At 38.6% G+C, this 23736-nt stretch overlaps 2 protein-coding genes across 4 annotated transcripts in view; both read right to left on the bottom strand.

The window, feature by feature from the left end:
* Positions 1–1825: 1825 nt before the first annotated feature.
* The window catches only part of LIN52 (lin-52 DREAM MuvB core complex component), a 98869-nt gene continuing 76958 nt past the window's right edge, over positions 1826–23736 (bottom strand). For all 3 annotated transcript variants that reach the window (XM_069465109.1, XM_069465111.1, XM_069465110.1), the window contains exon 6: positions 1826–3879. In XM_069465109.1, the coding sequence (XP_069321210.1) occupies positions 3824–3879 (56 nt within the window). In that variant the 3' untranslated portion in view covers positions 1826–3823. The remainder of the gene's footprint in view (positions 3880–23736) is intronic.
* Positions 9618–23736, bottom strand: part of LOC138380916 (small ubiquitin-related modifier 2-like) — a 68556-nt gene continuing 54437 nt past the window's right edge. The window contains exons 2-4 of the mRNA XM_069465353.1: positions 9985–10195; positions 9756–9921; positions 9618–9637 (exon numbers count right to left, since the gene is read on the bottom strand). Coding sequence (XP_069321454.1) covers positions 9618–9637; positions 9756–9921; positions 9985–10195 — 397 coding nt within the window. The remainder of the gene's footprint in view (positions 9638–9755; positions 9922–9984; positions 10196–23736) is intronic.

Raw genomic sequence — 23736 nt, 5'->3', positions numbered from 1 at the left:
CCCATCAAAACTTATGAATTTGGACCATTGTTTGTCCACTTTCTGGGGGTGGGGGTTGCAAGGTTCTCCAGTGAAGGGGAGAACATGCAGAGGTCAGATAGTCTTACAGCTCTCAAAAGATGAAGAAACAGAACATGGAGAACACACCCAAATGCTTGGAGATGGAATTGAGAACTGGTAAGAAACCATGTTATCTGACCTCTGGGACCAACCACCGTGACCTACCTGCCCATTTCCTCACTTCTTCACTTCCTGCTCTGCCTGTTCATCTTTGTGTGATGCCTCAATTCTGAAGGAAACAGAAGGGATCAGAGCATCCCGTTGGAAATGGAATTTCTTGGCTTCATTACAAAGCTCCTATGGAAGTCGAAACACCCTTCTGAAGCCACAGCGACAATGGGATGACTTTCACCGACTCCATTATCACTACCCTGATTTGGGTGAATCCAGAAGAGCTATAACAAGCAAGAGCTAGAGAACCAAAACCAAGGAGCAGTTAGCAAGTGTCCATTTAAAAAAATATGACAAATGGGTAACAAAAGGATAAATTAATGATGGCATTTCAATATCAACATAATTAATATCCTGTGAACTTTAAGTGCTCTAACTATAGAAGGAAAGCCAAGAAAATCAGCAGATGCTTAAAAGCTGGACAACCAAAGAGAGCAAGAAGCAGTGAGACTACCAGTAAGGAAAGATTCCAAAAAGGATGAAAGCTCCAGTGCTATGCTTTTCAGGACGATGCTCCTCACAGCCAACAGATGCATTACAGGATAGCATTTGGAATGGCAAAGAGAAAGGGGAAAACAATCTTTTGGCAAATAATTATTTATTAGAAAAGTAGTCTCTAAAGACTTACAGTAGGACCTTCATAACGCTGTCCCTGTTTAGTCAATCAGCCATGCTTTTCTAGGTCACAAAAATCTACTGTTCACCCAGATGTTTTCTTGAAATAAAAAATGGGCCAATCATGGTAAGCAATATGCTTTCCTTAAAATGGAATCCTTTCTCTAAAAGGGCATGCTCTGGTCTAGAGCAGGTAAACTGTCACAGGTGATAGCAGTAGCAGAACTTCTCTAGTTCTTGAACATGTTTGAAACTCACACTACGGGATTTAGTAGGTGGCAGAGAAATACCTGTTTTCAATCCATCATGTATAATTGAAAGTCTACAAACAGACAGGTTTTGAACCCCGGTTCAAAGATGACACTGAAGAACTAACTAGATGTGTAGGAGACAGCTATAACCTTGAGAAGCTTATAATTTAGAAGGCAATAAGACATATACTCAGAGCACTTAAATACAAGGTAGAGTGTGGTAAGAGTCACAGGGATGGTATACGTTGGATGGTATATGTTGTAGGAATTCAGGGGGAAGGATCACTTCCAGCTAGATCATTGGGGTTTATATAGGCAGAATAGGTTTGATAGGTACAAAAGGGATATAAGACTCTCTAGGAACTCAATGGCACGAGAAAAGGCACTCAAGTGAGGAACTGACTGGGAATTGTTCAGAGTAACTGGAACAGAGACTTCATATATGTGAGAGGAAGTAAACTAAACTATTAGGATTACATGTAGAATCTTAAAATGCCAGGTCAATAGATCCAGGCTTTATTAGTAGACAGGGGAGGTATTAAAGGTTTAAGTACTACTTTAGGGAATTGAGCAGTAATGAGCAGGGTGGCTGGTAGGATAGACTAGAAGCTGGGAGATCAAGAAGATGACTAGAAAGCCCCAAACAATCCACTAAGATATTAAGGGGGAAGATAGTGGGGTTATTTGTCTATGTACTTCTGATGAGCTCTTTGCTTTACATGTGCAACTCACCCCTTTGAGGAAAAACTCACCCTCCTATAAAAGGGACATTTATTATGAAGACATAGAAACCATCACATACAAAGTACAATCCTCTAACATCCTGAAATACGTACACATACACACTGTGCATAAATTTATATTATCAATATAAAAATACATCATTAACATTTCTAAGGACAACAAATACAAAACCAATAAATATTGCAATTCTAAAACATCTACTTACATTAAGTGCTGGTGAATAAGATGACAGTAAAAGGAGGAGGACAAAGCAGACCAGAAAACCAACTACCTGGCTTCTGGTTACAGACTTGAGTTGGTTTGGGGGAGGTATCCCAATCAATTTCCCCAAACATTTAAAAGTGCCTGATGCCATCAACTCTCGAAAACAGAGCAAAGGAAGGATTTGACATTATGGCACTATTTTTTGGCCACACACACACACCCACTTCAACCGTGTTTAATGAGATAAAGAAATGTCAATAGTAAGCTTAATTTAAAAATCAAAGACTCTACAACCTCACCTTCTATGTAGCACCCCAGTAGAATGTTTTACTTCTCATACTCATCCTCTGTGTCTTGTGCTCAATTTTTTTCTTTCAATAGGAAAAACTGCATGGATGGTCAAATGGCACAAATGAGAGAAAAATCCTATATTAATTCTAGCATGGGAACAAGGCACAAATGTCAGAAAATGGTTAATGGACCAGCTGTTAAATTTAAGAGTGCTGGGGTCTAGCACAGACACTCAAGACCAAAAACTTGACCACAACTTTTCTTGTGTCCAAACACCATCAGACTATTGTCACAGGGATATTCTTTTCACAAAGTTTAGAAAACTCCATGTACTTCTCAAAACATCAGATGCTGGGGGCTGGCTTATAAGACAATTATGGAGAACATGTATAATCTATTTTATCCATGGGCTAGATTTTCAGGTTTTAACATAGAGACACATAACTGGTGAAGAACTGCATGAGAGTTGTATTTAAGTCAGGAAATTCTCTTTCTCTTTCTGTGTGTGTGTGTGTGTGTGTGTGTGTATGTGTGTTTCTGTTATACAGGTGAAGTATCTGATATGTGCTGTAAGAAGGGACAAAACACTGCCACATCCCATAGCATGTTCCTTTAAGGTCAATTTCAGCCTCTAGTTTTCAACCAAATGGGAACTTCCACGAGCCACCCCATTCTACTACCTTTCAGGCCATACTGACTTTCTTGCTTGAATCTGTAACAGATTAGCTAGAACTTAAAAGTCTTCCTGTCCCCTTCAGATTGGTCTTGAGGTCTGGAACCCCATGCAACCTTGCATGGGCCTTTTACTACACAAGCTAATTCCAGGAGGAACTCACTCCTCAGGGATCCCTTGCCTGGAGTCAGAACTGGAAAGTGGGGCTGGGAGGTGGGGATGGAAGGCATTGGGGGATGGGACTATCATTAGAGGCACAGAGTTTAAAAAGCAAGTGTACATTTTGAGCAGATTCTGGTTTCTCCAGCTGGGGATTCTTGGAACCTAGTATATACTGGAGAGTTCACAGGTCAGACTGCATGGTCTGATCCAGAATCTGGTCTCCTCGCATCATAAATACTTCCTAAGAGATCAAGTACAACTCAAAAGAATCCATTCAATCAAAACGTCACACATGACTTTGCCATCACTGAATAAAATCAACTATAAGATCCTGGGGCTCCTGAATCACTTCCGGAAATGATAAAGCAGGACTTTGATCTTTGAGAATGATATGCCTTCTGGTGGTACCAATATCCGAGGCTAAGAAGGTCAAAGCGTGGAAGCTGACTGAATAATGCAGTGATTCTTGGGTAGAGCAGATTCTTCTCCTGCTGCCGAGTGTCCTCAGAGGCGCAGAGTGCCAGGGGAGAGAGCAGTCCTGGAGGTACACCCTCGGCCTCTCCTGAGGATGTAGTGAGTTGTGCATCGTCAGAGCTGCACTGGGAAGGGAGCTTGGTTACAGTTCCCAGGACATCCCGTCCACAAACAGCTGCTACTTCTTGGGCTTCTCTAGAATGTTGAGGAATTTCCCCCGTGTCATCTCTCTGGCTGGAATCACAAAGCAAACAAAAGATCAGTGAAAATCTAAAATCTGAAAAAAGAATCACAGGAAGGTTTAATTTAAAAAATGCAGATTGATTTAAGTTGTATATCAAGTTGCTACCACAACAGATTCAATCACCACTAACTTCCTAAAGAGGGGAAAAACAAACTACTATTGACAACTAAAACCGTACAGAGCTATTCTGAAGTTGGCATTGCTATACAGGCCAACTGGGGAAGACTGTATCAACCACCCTTAAAAAAATTACCAGGAAATTTCCCCAAAACCTATCTCTCTCTCAAGAATTTAACCTAATACTCATGTTCACTATCTCAGGGGGTTTGCTCCTGGGGGCTAAAATTCAACCAAGATTAGAGTCTTCTCTGGGTTGTTGGTCTCTGGACATTTATAATCTCAAATCGAAATTAGAGATCATTTACCCTATCTCTCACCAGTGGTAGTCCCTGGATACTGTAATATAACAGGGTTTATATTCCCTCAGTGCAGTTCATCTGTAGATGGTGTAATAAAGTAGGGTTTATAGAGCTTTGGTCTTCTCTCTCTTGGCATTGTCAGTCCTTAGATATTTAATATAGTCAGGCAAGGTTTATGTGTCTTTCTCTGACTTTCAGCACCATCAATCTTTGAATACTGTAGTTACAAGTGGGTTTATACAGCTACTTTCCTACATATAGGCTCCAAAATGAAAGTAAAACATTTCTCAATTACAAGGGTCATCCAGAAGCCCCCATTTTAGCTCTGTCAAGCAAATCCTCAAAATGCATAGATAGTATAACACCCCCTTCATCCCATCCCACAGGGTCATCTTTTCAGATCTCTTAAATGGATTTAACAGTGCAGAAAGTTTCTGATGGCTGGCTGGTCCTGGAAGCCAGACGTCTTCTGGAACCATGCAGTAGGCACAAGGCAGGCTGTGTGGCCTCCCAAGAACATGTCTCCATCCTGGCCACAGAAGTGAGGTAGCCAGGGAGGCACCTTCAGGAATGAGAGCCCTAGCCTCCTTGTTGCCTTTCCCAAGTCCAGAGCAAATGGTACTCAAATGAGCTCCCACTCCCCTCTATCCCAATCTAAGTTTAGCAATTCCTTATTTACTTGTATAATGAAGAAATAACACAAACTCCATAGGGAGGCTTTTTGTAACTTTAAGCTATACATCTTTCACTAGTTTTTGAGCTCCAACAAAAGGAAAGGAAATTCCATTAACTAGGAGTAGAAGCCCTAGTGCTGGGTCTTGCCTCATGTGCCCAGGACCCCTCCCTGGCCCAAATCAAACTGACCATTCCTTCTATTGTGGATTTACACCAAACCCTGTACATTCAAAGTTCCTATTAGACTTGCACGCAATTACTTGTTTATGTACTTGTCTTCCACCACTAAAATGGAAGAACTGAGGGCAGAGATTGTTTAGTATCTGCTGAATAAATGTTGGTTGGATGAATGATGATATATACAAGAACTAGAACCAAGTAGGAATACAATAAATTTTAGTTTCCTTCCCTTTCACAGAGAAATAATAAAACTAGTTAGTGGCCCTAGGTGCTCCATTCTCTACATTGTGGGCATCCTTTTTAATGTACTTTGCTTATTTGGCAAGAAAAATCATTTACCTTGATGGAGGTAATGCCAACTTAATGGAGAGATCAGGGGTCAAGGACTAATTACTCTAGAGGAAATCCAATCAAATACTTTCTGGCCAGGGGAGGCAGGGAACACAGGATTTGAACTCAGTTTAAGTTCCAGCTCTAGTACTTAGCTGGGTGACATGTTGGACTAGGTAAGGCCTCTGAGCCTCAGTTTCTTCATCTTTAACAGGTAGCATGTTAATGCCACCTGCCTTATTTTTCTCTTGGATATAAGCAATAATTAACATGTGTGGTATAATAGTAATCATTAACACAACACTTTTCAGAAGTGGGTAAGTAATTAAGTTCTCTTATTCTTATACTCAGTACTTTTTTTGGAAACAGGGTCTTGCTCTGTCACCTAGGCTGCAGTGCAGTAGTGTGATCATAGCTCAACGTAGCCTCAAATTTCTGGGCTCAAGTAATACTCCCGCCTTAGCCTCCTGAGTAGCTGGGACTACAGGTGCATGTCACCACACCCGGCTATTTAAAAAATTTTATTGTAGAGATGTAGTCTCCCTATGTTGCCCAGGCTGGTCTTGAACTTCTGGCCTCAACTCCTGCCTCGGCCTCCCAAAGTACTAGGATTACAGCATGAGCCACTGTCCCAGCTTGTACTCAGTACTTTCTGAGTGAATGAATAAATGGTGATAATGGCGGCTTGCAATCTTAAAAACCCTATCCCTTGGAATCTTTTCCCTCAGCCTTAGGGGGAAAAAAGTTTACTTATACTTTTGGGTGAAGTGGGTCTCATCATTTATTTCTAATGGATGGGTTAGCTGCCTACTCTGAGTGCTAATTAAGGACTTTAAACAGGTAACAAATGATCCTGCAACATGGTTAGAAGCAGGTGCTCTGGAAACCAGGCATGGGTGACACAAAACTCTGTTGGGGAGAACAGAGCCTTGTTCTAAAGCCCATGGCCTAGAACACTGCACTGATCTCACTACTGATTTCTGTCTGCTGCCCTTCAGACCTACCAATTACTTACTGTTTTTCCCAAATGGGAGAATAATCAATATTTTAAGACTTAGAATTTTTAAAGACTCAAACTATTTAAGGGATCAAAAGGGTTTAAGAGGAAAAATAAATGGATATTCTGAAGTTTCTCCAGTGGCAAGCTCTCCTTGAATTTAACCAATCCTTTTTAACAACCCCTTTTCCACTCAATCATTTCTCCCCCTTCAACCTAATCCAAGTACACAGAGCTGCAGGAAACCACCGTAAAAGTAGAAGTAATTCAAAAGACATCATCTCCTACATGGGAGGGGAGAAAGTTTCCCTACTCGCTAGTCCCATATAGGAGATATACGAATGTGTGACACAGCTGCTCCCTAAAAGAGGGCTGTGCCCTATAAATCAGATCCTAAGCACCAACCCCTTTTTGTGCACAGAGAAATTGCTGTGGGTCAGGGGCTGCTCCAGAGCACGTGCCCTCCTGTTCACTTGTCATCAGAGATGTTAACATCTCTGATTAATTCATATAGCCCTTATTTTATTTGCCATTTCTTTACCCTCGCTCTCCTGCTCTGCTGCAGTGTGAAGATTCTTACCGACCTGCTGCAGTAATCACTGCCTGCTAACTTCACCCCCCCAAACCTAGTGAAATTGTTTAGTGATGCCAACCGCGCTTTTAATTTGCAAGACATCAGACACAGAGGTAATTTATACCAACATCTGTTCATTTTTGACTTCTGAAACAAACTCGCACATGCTGCTACAAAATCCCATTAGGAGTAGGGAGACAGCCTTCTGCTACTATTCTGTATTCCTCATCTACACACACACACACACACACACACACACACACAAACACATTCCAGTAGGGTTTTATATATAAATGTATTTTACTAAACTCGCACCAAGGATTTCAAATCTCCTTGGGGAAAAACCTTAGAGATGGCTACTGCCTTCTTATAGAGGAGAGAAAGATATTTCTATTTCTCCATGCCTAGCTCTGTCCCTTCTTCTTCCCAACAGTTACAGCTTGGTATAATTCTAGAATAAATGGCCAAGGTAAGATTACATGTTCTTCAGCACTTTCAGTTCCTCCCCTCTCTTGGTTCTCCGCCCGCCCCCCCCCCCCCCCCGCCACAATGTGTTATATAGAAAACAATTCTAGAGATGACAAGATTGCTATAGAGAGTTTTATCTAGTCAGTGAGATCTGTTAATTATTTTCTGATTCTGGATTTATTTTCTAGGATTACAAGGTTCAAGAGGAAGGCAACACCGCTACCATTCTAGTAACTATGCCAAGAGGGATCCACTGGTCATCAACCACCGTGGTGTATGCTGTGCAGAAAAGAAGCATGATCCTCATGTTAAGCCATGATTTACAGGTCCTCCTATGTTGTGCTTAGATCACAAATTGAAAAAGCCACAACTGAGACTGTCACCATAGGGTTAACACATGAATTGCTGCAGAGAGTGTGGAGAGGGGACTACTCATACACGTTGAAAGGCAGCAAACGGATAAACTACAATCAACTTCCAAGTTTACACTGTTTCTAATACCCTCTTTGTAGTTTCTCTAGGGCTGTCAGGTTCATGGCAGCTGTAAATACCTGGGTATACTTAGGGAGGTCAGGGCTGAAAGGAGGCCTCCATCCTGCTTTCTCTGACGGTGGTGTGTGGTTTAATACAATCTCTTCTTTAGACTCTCCAATTCCTCCATCCTACATTTAGCCTTGCCTCTGGCTCCCTTTCCACAATGACTATCCCCAAACTGCCTTCTCTGCAGTAAATTTTCCGGTGCCTGGTTGAAAAAGATTCAGTGGTACAGATTGATTTCTCACTGGTGAGGGGATGAGGGATTATCAGAGGCACCCTGGTTAACGAGATTGGGTGCAGAATCTCTCTCGAGACCAGCCCTCTCTGCCAGGGCTTTGCACCTTTCGCCAATGACATATGGGTTTTATTACAGAAAGATTTTCTAGATTATAACTTTGAGGCAATTGCCTGATAAAATTCTGCTCAGCTTTTATGTGAGGAACAATGCAAAGATTAAATAACTTTTTAATGAAATGGAAGAAACTCATAATGTTTGGTTTTCAATTCCAGTGCAAACTACTTTAAATATTTCTGTGCCTCAATATAATTAAATACACTTGTGACTGAAGAAGAGTTACTTTCCACTGTTTTTCTCACATCCAGAAGAGCAAAAACAGGCTGTTTTTAGGGGATTGTAACATGAGTGTCCAGGAAATAAAGGAGACAACATAACATTGTGAAAAGACTAGGACCTCTAGCATTGGACACGCTTGGATGTAAACCTCAGCTCCTGCACTGACCCTGGACCACCACGGGCAAGTGACCAAGGTATCTTTCTGAGCTTGAGGTTCCTCATCTGTTCCAGGTGGGATTAATAAAGAGGTCACATAGGATTCAGTAAATGCAAGCTAGTGCATAACTCTTTCTTTCATTTCAAACAAAAAGTTTATTTAAGCAACAGAATGCTTAATGGGAAAACTATTTAGGATTCATTTCTTTTAGAGTAATTTATCCCTACTTAAAGCATATTGCCCTATATGTAACAAGTATGTACAAAAAAGTTATAAAATTTCCCTTGGTTTTAAAATGATAAATGAAAAACATTAAAATTGAACATGGTATGCAAGAATTTGTTGTTGTTGATTTTTTTTTTTTTTTTTTTTTTTTGAGACAGAGTGTTGCTTTGTTGCCCTGGCTAGAATGAGTGCCATGGCGTCAGCCTAGCTCACAGCAACCTCAAACTCCTGGGCTTAAGCAATCCTACTGCCTCAGCCTCCCGAGTAGCTGGGACTACAGGCATGCGCCACCATGCCCGGCTAATTTTTTCTATATAGATTTTTAGTTGTCCATATAATTTCTTTCTATTTTTAGTAGAGACGGGGTCTCGCTCTTGCTCAGGCTGGTCTCAAACTCCTGACCTCAAGCCATCCACCCGCCTCGGCCTCCCAGAGTGCTAGGATTACAGGCGTGAGCCACCATGCCCGGCCTGTTGTTGATTTTTGTTAAGTGGTGAGAGCAAAATAACTTAATGGAGTATAAAGATAAGAGCTGAATGAACATGCCATCAATGGAGAAAGGGGTTATGTGCACAGAATCGGTATTTTTCCTCTATCCCATCTCCATCTGATCTGTATCAAAGCATACAATTGGCCACTAAAAAGAAAAAGGCAATATGCTTGTGTACAAATGCTACTCTGTACGATAAAGGAATGAGGATGGGAGAATGAAGAAGAGAGAAATCTATACTGTTGCAGTCAGGATACAGGACAACCAAGTTGTAGTTCCCTAACTGAGAATGTATTCTTGGCCTGTGGGAATGGAATTCTGGAATGAATAGCATGTTCCCTTTGTGGTAGACACCTCCTGTCTGCTGCTGGAACACATCAATTGTATCTTCAAACTCCACTTCCAACTGTGCAGGTATGTCTACCTCATTAATTGGCTGCCCATCAAATTGGAATCTGACCTGCTTCACTGATAAACTCTGTTGTTCATAGTAGGCTTTCATTAGTTTATTAAGTGGTATATGCCTGTTGAACTTAAACTGCACCATAGAACTCTCCTGCCCCACCATCTTCAGATTAATATAACCATTGTTCTCAGTCTTGACTCCTTCCTTGGCCTTTCTGTCAGCCACAGTGAGTTCTGGAGTCTCCTTAGCTGCTGCTTCAAAAAAGGTACCAGGTCTGCACCAAGTAAGTGCACATACAGCACCAAGAGTGGCAAAATGAAGCCTATGTATTTTTAAAAAGACCTTCAAATGCAAAACAAATGGTAACATGACTGACTTGCATTTGTGTAACACATCTACTCTGGCAGATTAAGCCCTGCTGGAGTAATACTGGGGACTATGTAGAGGCAGCTATCTTCCTTAATTATACTAGCAGATACTTCTAACAAAGGAACACAAGAAATCCTAGTTTAGTTTAAATCAATGCACTAAAAGGCTGTTTGGTTAATTAGCTTCATAGAAGATGTTTTGTAGAAATGATGCCATTTGTTATAATTATGTTTTTTTTTTTTTTTTTTTTTTTGAGACAGAGTCTCACTCTGTTGCCCAGGCTATAGTGAGTGCCGTGGCGTCAGCCTAGCTCACAGCAACCTCAAACTCCTGAGCTCAAGCGATCCTCCTGTCTCAGCCTCCCGAGTAGCTGGGACTACAGGCATGCGCCACCATGCCCGGCTAATTTTTTCTATATATATTTTTAGCTGTCCATATAATTTCTTTCTATTTTTAGTAGAGGTGGGGTCTCGCTCTTGCTCAGGCTGGTCTCGAACTCCTGAGCTCAAACGATCCGCCCACCTCGGCCTCCCAGAGTGCTAGGATTACAGGCGTGAGCCACCGTGCCCGGCCATAATTATGTTTTTGATTCTTCTTTAAAAATTACTTTTCTGGGCTGGGTGCAGTGGCTATATAATCCCAGTACTTTGGGAGGGTGGGGCGGGAGAATCGCTTGAGACCAGGAGTTCATGACTAGTCTGGGCAACATAGAGAGACCCCCATCTCAAGAAAGAAAGAAAAGAGAAAAGAAAGAAAGAAAAGAGAGAGAGAGAGAGAGAGAGAGAGAAAGAGAAAGAGAGAAAGAGTGAGAAAGAAAGAGGAAGGAAGGAGGGGAGGGAGGGACGGAGGGAGGGAGGAAGATTAGCGGGGCATGGAAGTGCATGCCTGTGGTCCTAGCTACTTGGGAGGCTGAGGTACGAGGATCACTTGAGCCCAGGAGTTTGAGGCTGCAGTGAGCTATGATCGCATCACCGCACTCCAGCTGGGACAACAGAGTGAGATCCTGTCTCTAAAAATTAAAAGAAAATTACTTTTTTGTTGCTTGAAACCTTGAATGCATTCTAATAGCTATGACAAGAGGGATCTACTGGTCAGTCATCGGTGTGTGCTGTGTAGAAGAGAAGCATGAAGGAGGTGGGGGAATAATGAAGTCAGTCACATGGAGCACCTACTATGTACTAGATATTACAAAAATTTAAATACATTCAAAGACATGCTTTCTGACAGAAAGAGATTCTTCTCATGTTGGCTTTTAGATGGAGGTAACTGTTAACAGGTGTTGTGGTGAATCAGAAGAGAACAAAAGGAAACCAAAGTGATCCATAATGCCGATTTTGGTCTCTGTCACTATGGCACAGAGCTGGCGTACAGCAGAGCAGCTCCAGGGCAGTCTGCCAGACTGAGAGTCTTCACCAGGCTCCAGTTCAGTGTCAGATCTCTGCATGAAAAGTATCACCAAGCAATCAATAATTCAAGCCAAGGACTAAGCACTTTTTAATGCCTCTAATATGAGAGCATCTGGTGCTGCTACCACTGTCAAGAGCAGAAATAGCTGTGAAGTGAGCACTGTGTCATTGGGTGGAGCCTCATTCCATTAGGACCAGCAGGTGGTGTAACTGTAATAAGGTCTGCTGACCATTCTCAATCAGCTCTTGTGGGAAAGCACGCAGAAGTGAGAGCTGGTGTAAATTTTACTCTTTTCTAAAATATATAAAAGTAGCATTTGAAGGTCAGTAGAACAGCCTTGAGGCTTTTGCCTAAGGTTCTTTAGGCATAATAACCATTTCAAAAAGGAGACTGAAATACCATACATCTGAGAAAAGAACAGTCTGGATGCTATGTCTATGACCAAACTATCATAGACTATCAAAATTCTCATCCTCAGAATTCTCAAAAAAGTATTTTTGGGAGCACACTTTCCAGATTCTCTTTCTATTGGGGGTTTTGGTGTCCTAATAGGACTTTTTCTACCGAAAGGGTGGGATGGCTAAGAACAATGTTCCCACCAGTGACTTCAACAAAAGACAACTTTACATCTAATTTTTTTCTTCAATTCATAGTAAGGGTCATTTGCAGAGAATGTTTTGTCCAAGAAGTAATGGGAAAAAGAAAATCCAGGACTCAATGTGCAGGTAAACAAATTTGGACAGTTCCAATATGGAGAATAATTTTAATGGCTTTTCATAACAGAAAAAAAAAAAAAGGACAGAAATATCCAGTCAACAGATTTATTTTCAGAATATAAAACATCAAGCAGGAACATAAAATATGGGAAGTGTCAGCCATGATGCCTGAAGATTGAAGGCAGAAGTAGAAGAATCTTAATTGTCAGGCATTTGAAAAATGTTGTATTCAGGTGTAAGACTGTTTCTCCATCAACTCTTTGCCCTCCCTTCTTTTAAGATCAAAACAAGACTAGATTTCAAAAATGCTATCTTTCTTATCATCGTCTTCCTACCAAAAAATGAACCAAAACAGCAACAAAAACCCCCAGATTAGTGTTCAAGAAATGAGAGTTAACACCTATTTGTATTTTGTTTACTGGGGCCTCACAGGCCTATTTCATAGTTTCACCTGGTTCCCTTTTCAAGGGTGAAACTCAGTTGAGTGAAAGGCAATGAGGTCAAAGCAATGGATTAATACTCTGGGGACTAGAACTTTTATTAAATACTCATAAATTTGTGCAGAACATTCATGCTTCAGGGCCCTTACATAGTAATAGATCCTGGTCAAACACTTATTATAACCAAAGGCCAGTAGCTTCACACAGTCTTAATATCCTCATCCATAAAGTGAGAACAGTAATAATAATCTATCATGTAAGGTTAAGATAGAACAACAACTAGTCAAAGTGACTTGATCACTACACAAATTATTTTGCTCCAAGTTAGCCAGAGTAACTTATTTCATAGGCTAGATTCTACTCTCAGGAAAATCAGCCCAAATTCACTGCATAGATAATTTCAAATGACTTGGATATTAAAACAATGTTCCTGCTTTAAGGTGCTGGCAGTATCTAAAATCTAGGGAGGATGAAGGCCCAGCCTTCTTGACCCCCAGGGCAGGGAAAGAGTTACATCTTCACACTGAGAAGCCAATAAAAACCTCTCTTGATTATAATTTAGATAAGAACCACTGGATTGAATAATAATGTCTGAAACTCCCCTGGCTGTTTCACCTTGAGACGTCCATCACTGGGTTAAACATGATGCTAATTGCATTTGGATTGATTAATTTCTCTCACTCCTGTCTATTCGAATAACGCTTAACAAAATAATCATAGCACCCAGAGCCAAATCTTTTCCGTCAAAGGAATGAAGCCATCAGAACAGGCAGAGATGAAAGAAATGAAGATGACCCGTAATTACTGCTACGGTGATATCATTACCATATTATACAAAATGAGTATGGGGGGAAAGGAGGGTGGAAAGAGGAGGGACTGAAATTATTTATTTATTTTTTAATGGAACCCTACAACCTAAGAATACAGATTTGACATCAAGTGGAACACACAGAAATATAGAACTTTTTAAAAAATACAAATCTTGCTCATGAAATTGTAAAATCCAACAAACACTGAGGCCTGAGATACATCAAGTGTCTTGGGCTGTGAGCAGGTATTATTCACGCCACTATTTTTTCATCGCAATAACACTTTGTGTATGACTTGCATAGAGATTTAAGATGCTGTCTTCATACCACAAACATTCCCATGGTTATTGGAGAATTTTTCTTTAAGCCAGGAAATAATATCATTTCATTTTAATATTGTTAGAGGTAGCCTTGTTTGTAAAATTAGAATCTGGGTTTTAAGTGCAGCTAGTTTTAGTTTAAGACACAAAAGAAAATGTCTATGAATCTTCATGTATGGTTCATTGGATAATATTATGGATTTAATTTAAAATATAAGTGAGGAAGAATATAATAACTGTTCCCTATAAACTATTTTTTTGTTGTTTGTTATGAGCTTTTTAATACTTACGATAGAAAACCTATGATTGCACAGGATTTAAATCTTAGGTCTGAATCTACCACTTATTAGATGGTGGTCTGAGATAAATTATGGAGGCTCTCTGTGCCTCAGTTCCTTTCTCTGTAAAATGGGGACCAGTTTCTACCTTTTAAAGAAGATATTAAGTGCTCAATAAGTGCTGGTACAAGAAAAAAATTTCCCCAAGATTAATTTTATAGCTACTTATAGAACCCTGTACAATTTTTTGGCTATTATATTTACTAAAGTTAATTCAACAGGCACTTGTAAAGTACCTTGCATATAGATTTTAACAAATATTTGTGAAATAAATAAATGGGATACTTAGAAGGTAAATCATTATAAAAGGTTAGAAATATCTGAGGGATATTTTTGCTATGGTATTTTAAAGATAGAACCAGCATTAAATCAAAAACAATAAAAACAATATTCAAATTGTTTTATTTAGCTTGGACAAAAAGGTATATTTCTCTATTTTCTTGTATAACAAATATTCCCAAATAAAACAAGCATATGATATATTTTGAATTTGTAACCATTCAGTGATAAAGATGAGAAGTGCTTTAAAAGAAAAAATAAAATATATATTTCTGCCAGGTTAAAACAAGAGTCTAAACCATTTACTGTATTAACTCAATATTCTCTGCTTTCTTCGTGGTTAAGAGAGGCAATGCAATACATTGAAAAGAGATTACCTTATCTGGTTTCGGAGTTAGATCTAGATTTGATTCAAATCTCAGCCCCCATTTCCAAACTTTAAGACCAGGAGCAAGTAATTTACTTTTCTGAGCATCAGTTTTCTTATCTGCAGTATGGGAAATATAAAATAGGCTTTGAAGACTATTGTGAGATTAAATAAGGCAATGGATGAAAATCTCTTATACTGCCTGGCATCTAGTAGGAAAGTCAATAAATGGCAGTGGGCCGGGCGCGGTGGCTCACGCCTGTAATCCTAGCACTCTGGGAGGCCGAGGCGGGTGGATCGCTCAAGGTCAGGAGTTCGAGACCAGCCTGAGCGAGACCCCGTCTCTACTAAAAATAGAAAGACATTATATGGACAACTAAAAATCTATATAGAAAAAATTAGCCGGGCATGGTGGCTCATGCCTGTAGTCCCAGCTACTCGGGAGGCTGAGGCAGTAGGATCGCTTGAGCCCAGGAGTTTGAGGTTGCTGTGAGCTAGGCTGACGCCACAGCACTCACTCTAGCCTGGGCAACAAAGTGAGACTCTGTCTCAACAAAAAAAAAAAAAAAATATATATAAATGGCAGTGTTAATCATTTTTAACATTCATGTTTCAGCTCAAATGTCACCTCTTCAGAGAGGCCTCCTCCTCTGTCCACCCTATTTAAAGTGAGTCCTCTTCAGTTACTTTCATATCAACCCATTTTCTTCCTTCATAGCACTTACCAAAATCTGAAATTAACTTAGTTTATTTACCTTTGCGCTCCATGAAGTTCTATAGAACCTCTTTTTGTATGCCCAGCAACTAGAACAGTACCATGTGTGTAGTAGGTGGTCAACTATATATCTACTGAAATAATCTATTCATATAAGAGGAAAGAGGAACTCTGCTTCCTTGTCAATTCTTCAACACCATGCATAAGAAATTTTTGTTGAAGCAAAACTAACATGCATTTTACCCTTTGATCTAGGAACTTCACTTTATGGTACTCACATGCCTATTCATTTCAGTATTATTTATAATAACTGAAGATTGGAAACAATCCAAATGTCCATCAATATGGAGGGGACTGGTTGAATAAAATACGGCATAACCATATTACAAAGTACTGTTCAGCTGTAAAATGAAATGAAAAAGATACCTATATATTGCTATGGAGAGATCTCCAGAACATACTGTTAAGTAAAAAAACCAGGATACAGAAGAGTATGTATAGTATCTTATGTGGAAATTTAGGAGGAGGGAAAAATATATTTAAAAAATATATATTTACTTATATTTTCAAATGGAAATAATGGAAGGATAAAGCTTAATATTAGTTTTTACTAATAAAGATGGTAACCTGGAGGCAGAAAATGGGGGGAAGCGATAAAAATGGGAGGCAGGTACTCTGAATGTACCGTGTTCTATAGTTTTTACTTTGGGACACTATATGAATTTTTACATGTTAAAAAACAAAATCTATCAAACAAAAAAGCAATCTCTAAAATTTGAAATAAATGGAAAGTAACTTGATAAAGTTTGGCATAACCACACAGTACAAAAGTAAATTTTAAAAGACATTCTGAGCAACATCCCTGGAAGTATATAACCTAAGGATATGAAAGAAACACAGAAAAACCTTAAGTGGCATCCTTGTTGTTATATGTAGTTAGTTACTTTGGAGCTACTTTTACTGTAGGTTAAAGAAAATAATTATGTTAGCTATTAGGAACCAAGACTTTACAGCCTAAGACAAAAGAGATCATTATAAAACCCAAAACATTAAATAAAAACCCTTTAACATCTTTAATTTGAAGTGGATGTATTATTGATAGGAACACTTAATTTGGTTTCTCTTTTCAAAAAAATACATGCTTATCAACCCTGTTCATGAAAAAGAACTAGAGGCAATGATAGTCTAATAACAATGAATACTTTTAGTTCCTAGATTTCTACTAAAAGAAACCAGGGTTCCTTGGAGAAATAGATGAGATTCCAAGTCTGAAGAAGTAAACGAACCAGGGATATCCTGACATGCCTGAAAGCAAGGAAGTTAACAAAGATTATACTACGGTCACGTCAATAGACACAGAAGCCAACTTGAAGGGGCATCCACTAAAGGTGGGACAGTTTTGAAGTAAAAAGGAATGATTGTAATAGTTCAAAACATATTGAATACAAACATCTATTAATACATTTTTTAAAAGGCTATCAGTTACTTTAACTCATTATTCTGAAAATTGACAAATAAAAAGAGGGAAAATCTAGCATTTTTCCTGCCATTCCTCTTTAGACTATATTTCAGGGAAGATAAATAGTTGCTGATTTAATAGAATGTAATAGTAATAACTATTTTTTTTTTTTTTTTTTTTTTTTTTTGAGACAGAGTCTCACTCTGTTGCCCAGGCTAGAGTGAGTGCCGTGGCGTCAGCCTAGCTCACAGCAACCTCAAACTCCTGAGCTCAAGCGATCCTCCTGTCTCAGCCTCCCGAGTAGCTGGGACTACAGGCATGCGCCACCATGCCCGGCTAATTTTTTCTATATATATTTTTAGCTGTCCATATAATTTCTTTCTATTTTTAGTAGAGGTGGGGTCTCGCTCTTGCTCAGGCTGGTCTCGAACTCCTGAGCTCAAACGATCCGCCCACCTCAGCCTCCCAGAGTGCTAGGATTACAGGCGTGAGCCACCGCGCCCGGCTATAACTATTAACATTATTATACAATTATGAAGAGGGTAAGACTGATAGCACCTAAACCCACTGATCTTCACTCAAACTGAACACACAGATGTCATGTGCTTCCTGATGTGAAGCAACAGAAGTATCTAGTACCATTATGAAGTATTCTTTCCAAAAAGACTGAATCCAAACCCAATCCTAGCTCTATCAGCTTACAGGAAATTTTGGGTTAAAGAGGAATATGTTGAATGATACCACTGGGATAAAATCACCCAAATTTAAACTGTGGGAAATCATACAGGAAAAACAACCCAGTTTATTCAATAATTAAATGTCATGAGGGAAAAAAAACCTGGAAGAATTAGGGAATGCAGTTATAGAGAAGATTAAAAGAGACTTAAGATTCATGTCAACCAAATGCAATGTGTAGACCTTGTCTGGATCCTGATCCAAACAAACCAATTGTAAAAAACACAATTTTGAGCCAAACTGGACATGGACTACTAGATGTTATTAAGGAATTATTATTTTATTTTGTTCAGTGTGATAATAATGGTGTTATTTAAAAGCGTGGGGTGCTTCTTGGTTAGAGATACATACTAAAGTATTTAAAGAATGGATTTGCTTTAAAATATTCCAGCCAACAACATAAGCATAACAAAAAGTGTGATATAAGGGGGTGTAGATAAAACAAGAATAGCAGAAAGTTGACCATTATTGAAGCTGGGGATGGGTACATGGGGTTCATTATAATATTCTCTCTAATTTAGTTAGCTTGAAAATTTTCCATAATAAAAAGAAAACCTCACCACATGCCTCTCTGGAAATATAGTCTTTTCTCATTATCACTCCATATCATAATATAATTCATTCATAAGGCTAGAAGCAACATGAACGAGTACTCAGGCAAGAGCAGGTCAGGGAACAGAGATGGGGATAATCAATTTTGCAGAGAGCACAGAAATGGATGGACAGGAAAAGCTTTAGAAAGGGGGTAACTTTTCATGTCATGCATGTTTATTTTCATATTAAGTAGTTAAATTCTTTGGATGAGGAACAAGTTACACACAACCAACAATCAAAAGCAGATGACATATTTTTTAAATCTACCAAATCAAACTCAGGTTAAGCCTAATAATAAGAAACTGCTACCTTCCAATCTTTCTCTCTCTTAATTACTTAAGAAATCATACTGTCAAATCTAAGAGCGTAATTTTCATGCTGTCCATAAAACAGCTATTGAGGAAGCTCCCTGGCTCAACATGTTATTTCTACAAAATCCTCTTGGAGGTGGAGAGAATTAGTCCTTGGTTATTTATTTATTGAATCTTCTCAGAAAAAGCTTTTGAGGTAGGTAGCAAGACTAACTTCAAGATCTAGGCCAGGCCGGGCGCGGTGGCTCACGCCTGTAATCCTAGCACTCTGGGAGGCCGAGGCGGGTGGATCGCTCGAGGTCAGGAGTTCGAGACCAGCCTGAGCAAGAGTGAGACCCCGTCTCTACTAAAAATAGAAAGAAATTATATGGACAACTAAAATATATATATACAAAAAATTAGCCGGGCATGGTGGTGCATGCCTGTAGTCCCAGCTACTCGGGAGGCTGAGGCAGGAGGATCGCTTGAGCCCAGGAGTTTGAGGTTGCTGTGAGCTAGGCTGAAGCCACGGCACTCACTCTAGCCCGGGCAACAGAGTGAGACTCTGTCTCAAAAAAAAAAAAAAAAAAAAAAGATCTAGGCCTGTCTGATATCTAACAAGTTACAAAACGGAACAGTTTAAGTTAAACTTTCTTTTCACTAATCCAACTAAATTTCAACTATATACCCTTACACTATCAACAATTGTGTATATAAGTGATGACATCACTAATACAACTTTACTTTGATTACTCTTTTACTTCATAGATGCTGATTTATCCAATTTAAAACACATTACTTGCTCTAGCTGATAATTTGATTTTTAATTGTTTGCACTGTGGTTTCACATACGTACGATTCATTTTCTCAACCTGATTGGAGAATAAATTCATCAATGGAAGAGACTTTTAAAGATAATTTCCCTAATGGACTTGGGGAAAAAAATACACAATATATGGTAGCCATCTAGTAAGCCTTAATTTTAAAAACTTTTTCCTCTTTCAGAATCACATAGCAGTACAAAGGTACAACAATTTTTGTCTTCACTTGCTGATGAATTTGGTTTAAAACCACATTACTATCAGGTGAGAAATTGATTGTATGACATGTCTACTTGGGAAGTCATATGCTAGTGGTTATTTTCCCCGTGATTAGAAATAATAGCTAGTTAACTTTGTTTTTTCAGAATATTCGATTTTGACATTTCTGAATAATCTTACTTACATTCATGAATTACTAGTTTAAAATAATTAGAATATAAAGACATCCTCAGCCAGAAAATTATATTATACTTTGTATAATAGCCTAAATCATTGAAATTCCAGAGTTTAATCTGTACCTGGTTAACACATAAGTGTGTTTCAAATGAAAGAATACTCTTTCAATGATAATATATACCAAATTTAGGATCTTAAAAATAATTTATGAGTAATCAATATAGCCAAATATAATAGACGGGGAAAATCTGCTTAATTAGATTCTGTATATTTACTATAATTTTTAATAATTTAAATTTAAAATATATCTTTTCATTTCATTGATTTTATTTGCATTCAAACCAATACAGAAGTGAAAAGAATCATTTTATATGCTAGACCCACTGACCTCAAAAATCAGAAGGTTAGAGTTCTAAACTAGTTTAATCTGCTAGGCAACAAGTTCTTATTGTGTGCCCACTATATGCTCTTACAACTGCTGATAATGAGACACCAAAAGAGATTTGCCATTTTTTTTTTTTTTTTTTAGAGAGACAGGGTCTCGCTCTGTCACCCAAGCTGGAGTGCAATGGCATGTTCATAGCTCACTGTAACCTTGAACTCCTGGGGTTAAGCAATCCTCCTGCCTCAGGCTCCCAAGTAGCTAGGCCTACAGGTACGCACCACTATGCCCTGATAATTTTTCTTCTTATTTTTTTTTTCCCCCTTAGAAAATTCCTCGCCCCTCATTTGAGCATTTAAATGTGCTCATCAAGAGTTGATGTTCTATGTAGACACTATACTCGTAGAGAGCTTTGCAAATAATGGAGTATTCCACCCCCCCACCCCCCTAGACCTTAAAGAGAGGGCCAGGTGGGAAGATCAGAAGAGATCCTATTTCAATACACTGAATAATCTTTCAGGTAGGTTAGTTAGAATTTATAACCCATATCTGTGGTTCTCAAAGTGTAGTCCTTAGACCAACCATATCAGCATCACCTGGGAACCTGTTAGGCCCCACCCCAGATCTACTGAATCTGAAACTCTGGATGTGGTGGCTCACACCTATAATCCTAGCACTCTAGGAGGCCGAGGTGGGGGGATTGCTTGAGGTCAAGAGTTAGAGACCAGCCTGAGCAAAAGTTAGACACCGTCTCTACAAAAAATAAAAAAATTAGCCAGGCATGGTGGTGGCATGTACCTGTAGTCCCAGCTACCCAGGAGGATGAGGCAGGAGGATCACTTGAGCCCAGGACTTTGAGGTTGCAGTGAGCTATGATGAAGTCACTGCACTCTAGCCAAGGGGACAGAGTAAGACTCTGTCTCAAAAAAAAAAAAAAAAAAAAAAAGAGAGAGAGAGAGAGAGAGAAAAGAAATTCCAGAGGTTGAGTCCAGGAATCCATGTTTTAGCAAGCCCTAATGCTCGCTAAAGTTTGAGAACCACTAACCTATATTATCTAGACTCTTTTACTCTGTCTCCAGTTCCCTGCAGCTCTAATTCATTACTAACAGAGGCAAGCTTTTATTTTATCAAAATTATGATCATAAAGTTTATTTCTTACCATTAAAGCAAAAAACAGGGGGCAGCACTATCTTTTAGAAAATACGAACAAGAAAGGGAGAAATTAGAACATTCAGCCAAATAATTAGAATTTTCACCAAAACTTTAGCTCTATCTCTATTGCCATCTATTGTGCTCAGTGTTAAGGCTACAATATAATCCTTAACCTTGAGAATCTTGGCAGAAGACAGCCTGGGAAATAAATTATTATCAAATAATGTCATGAAAGCTACATGAGGAGTATAGAACACATTATGAAGACAGAATGGAGATAATTAATTCTGCAGAAGACTTGGGATGGATGGACAGGAAAAGCTTTTGAAAGGGAGTGATGTTTGAACTGAGCCTTTAGGAATGTACTATCTGGGTATACCCAGACAAGCTAAGAACACTTCCTTTTTAAAAGCTTTCCACTAGGCTACTACAGTAAAAAAATGCAAATGAACATTAACAAGCCCTAAGTATCCCCTTAATTCCCAGCACTGTCTGGGACTTCTTATGGATAGATACTAAAGTAGTATTAGACACCGCCCTGCTTTTAAGAAATTAAACTACAAATAATAAATTTGGCCTATCCAAAATCTGGCAGAAACTAAGCCAATTATAACCATTTTTCATCATATTTTGTTAGGCAAAAAGGTGTGATAATCAAAAATCAAACCACAATTAAGTCAAGTAATTTGCTCCTAAGTCTAGCTTCCTTTCAAGATTAAAGTTTTCACAAGATTTACCAAAAATGGGGATATCTACCATGCTTTTATTAAAAAGATTTATTTAAATGCTTTTTTTATTTAAAAGAAATAAATGATTTGTAAAGTCCAAGTTGGAGGATGCTATCTCATTGAGTTAAAAATTCTTATGCTTGTAAGATCAACCTGATTCAATTCCATGAAATAGCCAAATCTTAAAGTCAGTTTTTCCTTCTATATTACTGTTGATTCCAATAAATCAGCATTCCTATAACCAAACATACCTGACTAAACCTCACTTTTTTTGGCAAAATAGAGAAAATACAAAAGCCAGTTGTCCTAATTTGCTAAAAGACTTATTTTAACAGATTACTTATTAAGTCCTCACTAACCTAACTCTGATTTGATTAAAGAATCCTATTTCTAACAAATAAAGCCCCAAATCCAGAGTTGAGTCAAAAGCCATAAGAAAATGTGAATAACACACTTAAAGATTCCTACCACTAATCACATTCTTTGAGCCACTTTCTTAATAATTGCTCAAGTTCAGCTTGAGCTACTGGGTACATTCACTTCATCTGTATAATCAATGATGTATCTTTGAGGTAATATCAATAGAGAAATTAATTTCTATATGTCAGAAGCTGTTCAGCATTTTAAGTGTATAGATTCTTTCTTGCAAAGCTACACTCTAAGCAAAAACAAAACAATATATGACCGAGATTTTAAAAAACAGCAAAACAGAGGATGACCTATTGCTGTCATTTAGGTTTTCATGGCCCCAAAATAGCCAACGAACTGTAAATAAATTCACAATACACCATTCTTCTCCATTCTAGCTTAAGATATAAAATTTCAAACTCTAGAGTCCCTTGACATGAAATCCAACACTGAATGACAAAAACAAATAGGGCTGTGTTTTTGCTTAATGAATTAGAGTTTCTATATGACTCAAAAGGACACAGGAGAGACTAATAAATGGTTGAGTAACCCATCAGTTAAGTAAAATGTATTTAGATCATTGGAAGATATATTTTATACTCACATTAAGTTAAAATTATAGTCAAGGTATTCTAAGGCATATCTTATGGCACAATATACAAACATACACCCACATCAAAAGAAGGCTAAAAATGATGATGACACAAAAACTTGTAAATGAATATTCATAGCTGCATCACTCATAATAGCCAAAAAAGTGGAAACAACCCAAACGTCCACAACTGATGAATGACTAAACAAAATGTGGTATATCCATATAACGGAATATTATTTGGCAATAAAAAGCAACGACATCCAGAGACAGAAAGTAGGTTAGTGGTAATTAGGGATGATGAGTAGGGTAGGGGGAGGAGATTCAGGAGCAATAAGGAATGACGTCAAATAAGTATGGGCTTTCTTTTTGGGGTGATGGAAATATTCAAAAATCAGACTGTGGTGATAGTTACATAATCTGTGAATATAGAGTAATGCATTGCATAACAATATTTAAGTCAATGAGGGATCACATATATAACGGTGGTCCTGTAAG

Source organism: Eulemur rufifrons, chromosome 2, assembly GCF_041146395.1.
Source record: "Eulemur rufifrons isolate Redbay chromosome 2, OSU_ERuf_1, whole genome shotgun sequence".
Classification (NCBI taxonomy): Eukaryota; Metazoa; Chordata; class Mammalia; order Primates; family Lemuridae; genus Eulemur; species Eulemur rufifrons.
Note: the sequence above shows the minus strand (reverse complement) of the source record. Positions and strands in the feature narration are given on the sequence as shown.